General features: G+C 38.5%; 1 protein-coding gene across 1 annotated transcript in view; it reads right to left on the reverse strand.

Annotated features, from left to right (window-relative positions):
• LOC132116839 (protein Shroom1-like) overlaps positions 1-12,405 on the reverse strand; it is a 30,090-nt gene that overhangs the window by 5,211 nt on the left and 12,474 nt on the right. The window contains exons 2-3 of the mRNA XM_059525705.1: positions 2,102-4,620; positions 1,930-1,982 (exon numbers count right to left, since the gene is read on the reverse strand). Of these exons, the coding sequence (XP_059381688.1) occupies positions 1,930-1,982; positions 2,102-4,534 (2,486 nt within the window). The 5' untranslated portion in view covers positions 4,535-4,620. The remainder of the gene's footprint in view (positions 1-1,929; positions 1,983-2,101; positions 4,621-12,405) is intronic.

Raw genomic sequence — 12,405 nt, forward strand, 5'->3', positions numbered from 1 at the left:
GTTTCTGCTCATGATTCTTTCTGACTAGATACATAATCAACATATGTTCACAAAGCTGACACTTCAAAGTTTACTGTTCAGGAATCAGAATTACTCAGACTGTTATGATAATAGAGATATATAAGCTAAAAAACATTTTTAAAATGTATTAAAAAAACTGTTTATGTAGGATATGAGTTTAAAAACACAGTGTAGCTTAAGCCACAAGTCTACTAATGCTTCATTTGAAATTTCATAATATAATCTGTAAAACTGAATTTTATGAAATATTTTCTGAGGCCATGTCATGTGTGTTTTAGAGAAGGCTAATCAAATTGAGTTATGGCACTTGTCATCTTCTGTAAGCTCTCATGTAAATCTGTCCTGTGTGCTCTTAATCTCATGTCTGGACTGGCGAACTACCCCATTCATGATTCTATTATTCTCACGAAACAAGTCTTTCACACCTCCGCCAGGTATGACACATTATCCGCATTATTCTTTTGTTGTTATTCCGCCATTATTAGACTTTGTTCTGGTATTTCAAGGTTTACCAAGCCACATCGCTTCAGTCCCAGTATGCATTTGCCACACTTTTATCAAAAGTCTTACTATAAAAATACAGCAAAACATTTTCTTACGACCTTATGTGAATTAATATGAAAAAATGCATTATGAAGAACAACCGCAACTGTTATGTAGCTGCATTAGAGCTAACATTAGCATCAAGCTACACGAGACTATTTATAAAATGATTAGTACACTTTTACACAAAACTCACGGCAATCGAGTGTTTGTAATAACTACCTTTTGCGATCACTGGTGGAATTTGGTTGTTTACTGTTATAAAAATATGCTATTTATAGCCTTTTACATCACTGCACAAGTTCGCATTTCTGATGTACATTTTCAATATTTTTTTATAAAATGCCCCAAATCTCAAGAAAATCCCATACCAACCATTTACTATCGTAATCGTGTGTTTATTATTTGGATATTTCATGGGTACAGAGGTTTATCTGTGTTGTTGTTGTCAGATATCAACACGGAAGTGTAACGGAAATGCGTCTCAGGATAGAGGGGACGTATATGATGCACAGTTATGATGGGCAAGACATGGACGAATCAGGTCTCTGTCAGCGACAGCGTGCTCACGGCTCACTAAACACACAGAGACAGCGCTAGGAGCGGCTCTTTATCATCAGATCTCGTAAATCAGTGGAAAATTAATAGAAATTATAATTCTGTCTGAAGAAATATGAAGTAAATTATCAGTAAATATATCCATATATCTCCGTAGATATGCAACTTTGGACTATAAACCCTTACTGACGCTGTTCAGTGAATCTATGTGAAAACAAATAAACCACTGCAGATGTGACTGAATATGAATGCTTGGTGAATTTCTATTCTAAAAATGACTCGGACATATTTATTATTTTGTACTCCTGACATAAATTACTAAATAACTATCACTGCAACAATGTTTTATCAAAACACTGGTCAAATATCGAAGCTAGAGTCTTTAAACTTTCTTTAAACTGATGCATATTTTCTACAGATCAAGTAAGAGGGTGATGTTTAACGTGCTGTGAAAGTGAAACAATAATAATTTGGGGCCATCACCAATCCTTGACCGCAAAGCGGTTAATGAAATTGCATTAATACATTATCACTGCACTAACTTTAACATCCCTATAATCTAAACAATAGACATTTGAAGACTGGCACATTTTTTGCACCCTTTTGATTGACAGGATATCATTTGGCTAATTTATCGGCTGTGTGTCATAATCTATTGGCTGTTTTTAAATGATCAGCCGATAATTGTTTTAATCTGTCGATACTGATTATTGGCCCTTACACTGTGCATCCCTAATAATAAAATGCAGGACAGAGATCTCACTTCTACCGCTATCATACTCAACATTAAAAGCAATAATACTTCACCTTGAAATAGCCTTATTATGAATGGCTGAAAACTTTTCTGGATGTTTCCAAACCTGTAGAAAAAAAGAATGCAAAAACAGCAATATGAAAATCTACATGTTAGTCGTGGATCTTATTAACTAAACTGGAAATTCACATAAAACTGCAATTGTTGAACATTTTTATAAGTTACCTGGAAAGCATGGGGATTCGAGGTGCTTCGGGTCCGAAAGAACTTTGGTTGTTCAGGCTGGTCCAGGAGACTCTCCACAGAGGCTGACTTCCCTGCTGTAGAGGACTCCTCTATCCAGCTGGACTGCCTTGAGTGCTTAGCATTGATGAACTGGGAGTATTTAACAGAACTGGACACGGAGTCAAGAATCTGACCTGCGGAGAGAGGCCTGTGGAGCTTCTTGGAGTCAGACAGGCCAGAATTATGTCTGGAGCTCTCTGTAGTTGAATCCCCGTGGCTGGGTACTTGTGGAACTGGGCGCTGGGGCTCAGCGACCTTTTGACCAGTTTTACGTTCCATGTATGCCACTAAGGCTTTATGCTGAAGGTGCTTCAGAGTTGGTCTTGAGAAATTGGAGGCAGATTGAGCACGTCCCCGTGTTTCGAACATCTTCCGTCTAGCAGCCACTAGACTGTGATCGCCCTCCGAGAGAAGACCGTCTTCTTCATTGCCAAGAGAGTGACAGGTCACATGAGCCGGTTCATCTGCCAGCTGGTGTAGTTTCTCAGGTTCAGAGTGAGAGAGCTTCTTCTGATCTGCTGTCAAACGCTTTCTACTCCCTACCCGAGGCACCTGTGGTTGAGCAATATTCTGTGGCTTCTCTGTTTTTTTTTCAATTGCATTCTCAATCTCCTGACCAAGGTCCTTGCTGGACTCTTGAGGATTGTGTAGCTGTGGCATAGGAATAGCCTCCAAGTTGGGAAGTTTGTCTTGTAATGAAGGACCGGAAGGTTCGACAGAAAGCTTTTTGTCTGTCTGCTGCTTGATCCTGTGGGGCTGAGAAAGCTGCAAATCTCTCCTTTTAAATGAAGTCTCCCTCAAAACCTTGGATTGGGCATCTTTCAGTTTCTCCTTATAATACTTCTTGTAGGAGTCATCTAACGTACCACACAGGTAGAAGAATTCATTCGGTTGTTTATCTTTAGACATTTCACTCTGCCTATATTCGCTACTGGGAGAGGCTTGCTCATCATTTCCAGATTTATCTATATCTTTGATGCAGTCAGGATTCTTGACCTCTATACCACAGTCATTATTGTTTTTAAACTTCTCTGTACATGACACCCTGCTTGCTCCTGTGAGGTGATATAACAGTGGGGTGGCCTCCTTGCTGATCTTGTCACTTGGGATATCTAGTTGGGGCTGTCTTAAAGCTCTAGTCATCGGTTCCTCTTTCTTGGGGTTACTGGTATGGTCTTGCTTTATTTGAGCAGGGGTCATCGTTGTACCAACTGAATTGTCCTCCGGACCACAAAAGAAGATAGGGTGGCTGGTGGAGTGATGCCTGCCAGTTTCTCTACTCATGTCCCTCTGGTCATCCACATCTTCAGAATTGTCTGACTTGAAAGATGAATGAAGTGCCTTGTCATTAGGATGCTCCTTAACATCATTCTGAATGCTGAATTTGTGTTCCTCTTGGAAAAACAGTCTTCCGTTCGGACCATCAGGACAGCTCTGCCTTCTGCGCTGAGCTCTAGAAGACCACTCACTGGGGGTTTCCACGCTTGCACCGTCACCAACACCTTGCAAAACACTGGGCTCAGATGACTTGAAGACACCGGTAACAAAATAAAATGGTCCTTTGTGCTGAATACTCCCACTGATCATGTTCTGTGGCATATTGCAGGAACTCACAAAACACTGGTGCTCAGAAACAGGTCCACCATAAGCTGAATGCGACCTCTTCCGATAGGTTTCGGATTGGCTGCTCCTAGACTGCTGCAAGTGCTCTGGTTGACAGGTTTGCTGGGGGAATCTATTTAAAAGTCCTGTAGACTTTGGTGGATCAAGCATCTTTTCCTCCTGGTCTTGCTTGAGGTGATTGTTAAGCTGTGAAAATGTGGGACCATAGACAGGCTCAGCCTGGACACCACAGACCTCTGAATTACTTGTCTGTTGTGAAGTAGAAAGGTCAGCAAGTTGTCCTTCTGGACTCTGACGTGCCCTTGAGTTTTCAAGGTTCCTGGTTGTTACAAAACTGTTGAGACGGGCAGGAGGAGGTGGTGGTGGTGGTGGTAATGGATGCGTATGAACTGGACCTTCGTTGTCAGAGAAGCCACCGCTGCTCCAGTGATGTTTTTGTGCAACAGTTTCCATGGAACGGTAAAGGTGATCCATGCTCTTGGAATCTGAATCAAGAAAGTTTGGCCTGTATTTACCTTTGCAATGCAAGTTTTGCGACTGGAGTTCATCCAGTAGAAAAGGGGAAGGGTAATCAGGGACTGTGGAACCACCGGAGAATGAGCTATAGGCTGAGTCGCCTTTGCTGTGGTGATGGTTATACTGATCAATACTACTACTGGACTTGGCTGGGGAAAGTCGACTGACTGGAAGACTCAGAGGGTGTAGGTCAAGGTTACTCATCCTCTCAAAGTGGAAATGATAGGAATCCATTTGGACTATGAAGTGGAACTGTGGACCCAGATTAAATATTTCCTTACTGTAGTTACAAAACCGAATCCACAGGAATTAGGCATTACCTGAGAAAAACAAACATAAGCAACTGTAAAACCGTCAGTTTGAAGAAGAAAAAAGTCCTACTACAATACACATCACAATACAGATTTCTTTTGCATTAACTAAATTACTATATCTACATTGATTGGTGTTAATGCTTAAGTTGTTAATGACATGGGTTGTGACCCAAATTACTAAAGTACACTATGTAAGTATAGTATGCTACCATCCCTGCCCCTTTTCACTACTTAAAGGAGTCATGACCCACAATTTTCACTTTTCCACGAGAATCAATGTATGTTATGATTGCCTAACGATTACACACTGGCCGGGAAGCCGATATTTAAAAGTGAAGCGTTTGTTTACCTCAGGGTTTGTAAAATAGCCCGCGTGGACGCGCACTCAAATACGAGATTTTGATTTCTTCCCCGTCTTGACGTCAAGACGGGGCAGGATATACCATATATGGACACCGCAGCAGGAAGCTCGCCCTTCCCCTCTCCCCCTCATATTCAGTCGAGAAAGACGCTGGAACTAGTGCACACGTGAGTTGCTCTGTGGTTGACTGCCAGAATCAACATGTAAATGTGTTTTCTCTACCAAGAACGGACCTAGCTATCAGAGACTAGTGGATTAAATTCATTTTTAATGACGCGGTTCCTTCAACCCTTCCACTGGTTTATCGTTACGTGTTTGTGCTAAACATTGTACGCCGAAATCCTTCACAAATTTGGGGCAATATCAGGCGAAGTTGGCATCGAAGCTCGGGAAAAGCGCCATTCCAACAAAATTACCTGCAATTGAAACGGTAAGACTGTGTTTTTATTGCTCTACTGTGTGTAACAAACAGCATAACTGCTAATGCGGCTATTGTATGCTATTGCGTCTGTCATTAGACAAATAAACGAAAGACTGGAGGTGAAGTAATTATTTATGTTCCCTGTAAACGGACTGCAAAAACGGACTTTTGACTGCATTATAATGATTTCTTAATTCAGAATATGATCAAGATTGCGTAGGTTGATGTGTTCGGGGAATTTGCCAGTTAATAGTAACATTTAAAGCCCATTAAATGAACGAAATGATTCAAAAAAAGATTTGTTCATTTTGATGAGCGAGTTTGAACAAGAGAGTCTGGCGTTGCCAGATTGGGTGTTTTTTCCGATACATATTAAGGCCGGTTTACGGTGGGTTTTAGGTGGGTTTTCGCCTGGAAGGCTTTATAGAAATCTGGCATCCTACTGAACGAAGTTAAACTGAGAGAGCGTGGCGTTCACAGACACCAGAATGAACGACTTCACAGTAACGTTTATCAGGCAGTAATGCGGTACGTTCAGTTAAGTCCAAAACATGAACGAGTTCATGAATTATCGTTCAATGAACGCGTCCAGGCACAACTCTGGCGGGAGTATTAGCTTCGAGGTATGGGGAATGGCTGCTAACGTACTTCGCAAAAAAAAAAAAATGACTGAGATCATCATGAATTCGGTTATTGTTTATTTATTGCCTAACGCTTACATGAGGCCCCGTCTAGTTTGTGTGTGTGTGTGTGCTCACGTCTTATATTTGTGTTTGTGTGCTGTGCTCACGTCTCATATGAGTAACTTTATGTGCGTAGATAGTTCATATACATGTATGTGTGACTAGTACTTAGTATATATGCAAGCGTGTTTCATATGTGTGCGTGAATGAAGTTTGATTTAAGCCCTAAACGGCGCCTCATACTTATACCCTGGCCGTGAAGCCGGTCGCGTTCATTCACAACTTGCGCCATGATGTCAGTTTGTAATGATATGCTAAAGCATTACCTGAGGTGTCAACCCCCCTCCTTCCTGCAACCAATCAACGTGCCCCTCATTTGCATTATTATAATGACCGTCCACGACAGCCAAAATATCGCATCAGATCTCGCGAGACAATAATGCCTACAGAGATAAGGGTCTGAGGAGCTCTGTGTTTATTTTTTTCCACTTTTCTTTTTTAGAAGGGCCTGAAAGACTATAATACAGCAGTAGGTATCCAAGGTAATACGAGGGTATGACTTCTTTAACACCGTGTCCCATAGACTGTAGAGAAAGAAGGAACGACAAGTCTCCACTTCCTTTCACTATAGAAAAGTAAAGCCAAAGCATCCAAGTATGGCTGCTGTCATTTTGCCAATTTGACGTAATTTGGAGCTGGAGTCTAACAGTATTGATTCATTTGGAGCCAGAGACTGTGCAGTAGTTATAGTGAAGTGGAGCCTCGGTTTCAAACTCCAGCAAACCCAATCGCAAGCTCGCAATCATGACACCACATCCCATTTTTATAGCATCAAATAACTAAAAGCAAACTTATTGGAAAAATGAACACTTTAACATACATCAGCATGACAAGAACCACATAAGATAACAGAAATCATCTTTGGAAAAAAAAAAACATTAACTAGGTGCAATTAGATTTTTAAAAATTTGGCTCACGTTATGTCCCATTTGTTTACATGGAGAGGGCGGGGTCTATGACCTACACTGCACCCAGCCACCAGATGGCGATAAATATGTTTCGGCTTCACTTTTCAGGACGTGTGTGGCACAATAGCCATGCCTTGACCAGACATAGCATGACAAGATTCTGTCAACAAGCAATGTCTGTCCACCACAGATGTGATACTACTACACGACAAAATCAATCAAATTTCACAGCCAATCAGAAGCATGAGTGGGTGGGCACCTCATTCCCAATGGAATGATATGTTTATAACCTAATTCATAAATATTAAACCTTTTAAACATTATTAAATGTACATACTGAGTGACCGCATTATTATGGAATAAACATTAAGCAATGAGTTCACCATTTTAACGTGATACATTTTTTTAAAGATTTTTTTGTTGCTTTCAGTATGCTATAAAAGGTCATGCAAAACGACATTCAGACTCATATCAGACACCATTAACATTAAATAAAGCACAAGTTTTTTGTTTTTTTTCTCCATTCTGTCACAATGGAGTTTTGGTTCTTTGCCGCTGTCGCCTCTGGCTTGGTTAGCTGGGGTCCCTTCCCTTCATTTACAGCGATATCGTTCGATTGCATATGATTGCACAGATACTATTTAAACTGAACTGAGATGATGACACCACTGAATTCAATGATGAACTACCTTTAATTGTCATTTTGCATTATTGACATTGTTTTCCTAATGTTGTTCAGTTGGCTTTGATGCAAACTTTTTGGTTTAAAGCGTTATATATATATATTAGTGCTGTCAACGTTAACGCGTTAACGCATGCGATTAATTTTTGTCTGGTTTAACGTGTCAAAATATTTAATGCAATTAACGCAGTATCCGTATTTTCTGCCATCCGTTGGCTAGCTTTACATTATATGATCACACTCTTATTCATTTAAATTTTTTTAAACATTTCAAGCGCGGCAAGACAAAAGAGAATGTGCTGTCTGTGAATGCCCTTATGTGACACATACACACGTACACACACACACACACACACACACAATGCATAGACAGGGCGCCAGAATCCAGTTCTCTTAAGCGCTTGAACTAACAATAAACATCCCAAAGTGCCAGTTTTGTCGATTATCCTCATAAGAGCAATCTTAAATGATTTATATAAAGTCTAAAATGAACAAAAAGAGTTGTGAGAGAATGAGGCGAGATCCATAGACAGTATATAAACGGTGAGATCCGCGTGTCTGTCTGCTCTTAAAGGGACAGCAGCCAATAAAGCTTCCTGTCAGTAAAGTTAAAGAACAAAGGGAACAGAGAAAATGACTCGCTGCTCTTGACTAAACTTTTGTAGCTTTAATAAGGATTAACTATTTAATTTATAGTTTATGCAGTGCAGACTGCATATAACTTTGATAACTTTATTAAATTTATGTATATTTCCTAACTGTTAAGACAGGAAGGGCAGGAGTAAACATGACATTTATTATGGGTTTATGTTAGCATTGTTTTAGGTTTACTTAAATTAAAAACGGTTATATTTTTGAAGCCTAATAATAAATGTAAAAAAAAAAAAAAATCAGTAGCTGTATTAATATCAGTAATACTGGCCTTCATTCATAAAAATATGTCATTTAAACAAGTATTTAAATTTAACTGTGAAATTATTACATTGAAAAAATATATTAAAAACGTACAAAAACATTTCTTTTTTTATTGCGATTAATCACAGAAAAAATGTGTGATTAATCTAGTTAAAGTTTTTAATCGATTGACAGCACTAATATATATATATATATTAGTGGTGGGCATAGATACATTTTTTTAATCTAGATTAATCTCACTGTAATCTTGGAATTAATCTAGATTAGAGAAACAGCCCTAGTAGGCATACACAGGTTCGAAGACTCGTTCTCGCCCCCTACAGTGCAATTCGACTAGGCATACATCCGTGCTAAAATATCAAGGTGAAAGTCATCATAGCTCGCCTAGTATAGACCCAGCTCTCAACCCGACTTTGAGAATAGATTAACTGCGATATTATTATTATTTTTTTTAATCGCCCGATAGGAGTCTCCCGTTAATGCAGCACGTTAACGCTGATAACGGCCCACCACTAATATATATATAGGTGACTTGACTTGACAAGTACCTGTGATTATCACTGTCATAGTTTGTTGTTGCAGACGTGACATCACAAAAAATAGGATTTGTTTTTGAAATAGAATCCCCCGTCACTTGTTATGTGTCGCAGCTGGTTAAGAGAGAAACTCTGATTAACGTGGGAAATATACCTTCACGTGTCACGGCGTCATGTTGCGTCTGGTTAGGACACGGTGCAAGGAAAGCTGCGATTTCAATATGAATGCACAACTTACTCGATTCACACTACTATACTACAAAACGCAGAAAAGAACTCTATGAAAGATGTGTGTGCATTACAACTTCCTCCCCTGTGTTTGAACTCCAGTCAAGTGTAGTACTTGGTACAATGCAGTACTCTTAAAGTCCACTATGATAATAACGAAGCAATCTGATTTTAGCCTTCATGTGCAAAATTCTTGTAATACCAAGCTCTTTCCTTGAGCCCTATTTACCAGCTCACTGTAAGGATGACTTAACCTAGTAAGTTCTTTAAAGGACGCTTGAAAGCTTGTATGACGACGGGATATGAGCTTTTTTGTTAACTAATGAGGAAACTGATGAAACTGGTTGGTAAAGTGTACAACAAAGTGCAGAACGATTTTTAGACACACTATAGACATAGGAGCATGCAATTAGATTTTACAAAACTTTTTTTTTTCTTTTTTTAAAGAAACAAAGATATAAATAATGATCAAATGAAAAAGTGAAAAATGATGACATCTTTAATGAGAGTCCTGAGGAACAGGTGCTTGGATGGGGGACTGATTGAAAAATGTCTGGAATGCAATTTTAACCAGGCTGAAACATTTTGGCAGTAATCATGTGAGAACTCTTAGATGGATTATGTACTTGAGATAAATTCAATGAATGCCGGATTTATAAAAGATTCCACCTTAAATTTATATATGCAAGTCTTTAATCCATTCAAGCTATAGGCATTACTTTTAGATATACCAGTCAGCATTTGAAGTGGATCAAAACCTTTTAATCAAAGTTCTCCTAAAACCAAAATGCGTTCTTGTTTTAGAACAAGATGATTAACTTAATTGATCCACATCAAATGTTGACTACTGTACTATAACATCACGGAATATATTATTTTGAACCTGGGTGATTCTTCTATCACTAGACAACACTCATAGCAAGCAATATTGAAATCAGTATTGTAATTGTAATAAATATGCTCCCAGATAACAAACACGGTTTTTTTGATTGACCGTGAGAACATTATGCTTTATTTACATATTGCAGTATATAAACATGGATGTTTGTGTGCAGGAAATGCTGCATTATGTTCTATGCATGAGTACAGAGAAACATTCAAGTGGAAGGAAGCGCAATGCAAGCTAGCGATGATATGCACAGGAGCTAGAGGAAACTACAAAAGGTTCTATATCCGGGACAAACTTTTTTGATCACCATTCAGTACTAATATATAAAGCATGCTGGTCTGCATCAGTGGCATACTTCTCTCCTGTCAAAAGATGTATACTACTGTATGCTAACTGCTGGGAGAAATGACACCAGGCTACTCAGAGTAAGAGTTTAGAAAACCCAAGACTTCAAGAGAGAGAGAAATAAAGTAGACAAAGTCTTTAAACTTCTCTGCAGGCATATCCTGGAAAACATTCTCCTCAGCGCAGCAAATCTCTCCTCAGACAAACGCCGGCAGGATGGGCCTCCTGTCTGTGACGTCCACCCCGAGAGCACACAATGGGTGCAGTAGAGGGAATATTTCACCGCTGATAATGGTGTCTGAGGAGTGAAAAAAAGGCCTTGCATTCCCGGCCAGCATCAGAATAAAGTGGGCCCTGGTGCCATTTATTCCCAGAGTCCTCTGCACGGAGAAAGCTGCCAAGCAGGACGTTTTCAGCGCAGACCCTCTCAGAGATGGGCCGACCCTGCCCTCGAATACGAAGGCTTTGTCATCCAGCGCATTATTCCATTCAAAATCATTTGAGCTGGTAGCACAAGAAGAACTTATGTAGATTGTTGCAGGAAATGTTATTGTGTTACCAAAAGAAAAATCGCCATAGTTTCTACCAAACAACAGGAAGATTAAAAGGAAGATTTTCTTTTAGTAATCTTACATATGTGTCTCCTCTCAAAAGTTTAGAAAAGCCCTTTTCTGCAACTAAATGAATGAAAGTTTAAATAAAACGAATAAAATGTAGGGTCCATAAGAAATCAGTTTTTTTTTTTTCAAAAATTCTTTTTTTTTCTTTATTTGAATCTTTCTGGATTCGGTTATTGATTAAACGGGAAATTATTAAAAGTTATATATATATATATATAACACATATATATATATATATATGTGTATATAAATTTTTTTTTTTTTTTTACCAAATATTGATAATCAAAAGCATTTTTAATTAATTGATTTTTAGAAAATTATAATCATTTATTATCATTGTATTTATTTCTTCCACAAAATTTTGAGTATTTATATTTTTCTGCTGAATAAATTCTGGTAAATATTTGTTTAAAATTTATGTTTTAATACATTTATTATTAGCAGTTATTCTTAGTATCATTACATTAAGCAATATTTCTGTCACAGTTTCTTCAAGTTAAACCGAACTTTTATTTTGAAGGGTTGCTGTTTGTATATAATATGATGATAGTTTTTTCTCAAAAGATATGGTAAAATGCTCATGAAGTGATTCTCAGAGCAGTTCTAGAGATGACGTTTATGTGTTCATGTATTCATATATTGAGGTGGCAGAGAGGTAATTGTGACTTTTTATCTCACAATTCTGACTTTTTTCTTTCAATTGCGAGTTTTAAAGTAAGAATTGTGTAATATATAAACGTATAACTCAGATTTGGACTATATAACTCACAATTGAAAGTCTCAGAATTATGAATAAAGTCAGAATTTCGAGGTATAAACTCACAAAAGTCAGATACTTCAATACGAAACTAGATTCATCCACCAACCCAACATCTCTTCATGCCTCATGTCTTTTCTTCGTTGTGAGGAGTCCAGCGCAGGTGCACCACACTGCTGTAATTACTTCTGACACTCCCACCTCACAGATGAATTTACTAAAGCCTCTGACAAACAAAAGGTGAGCTATTCTTAACCTCACTCAGACTCAAAGTATTCAAGCGCCATCCATCATCACCTGTTCTCATAAACGGTGATGAGATCTCTCCACAAAACAAGATCATACGTTGTTGACATGTGCAATTAACGAAGAAAGAGCCAACTATT

The sequence above is a fragment of the Carassius carassius genome, chromosome 36 (assembly GCF_963082965.1).
Source record: "Carassius carassius chromosome 36, fCarCar2.1, whole genome shotgun sequence".
In the NCBI taxonomy this organism is placed as follows: Eukaryota; Metazoa; Chordata; class Actinopteri; order Cypriniformes; family Cyprinidae; genus Carassius; species Carassius carassius.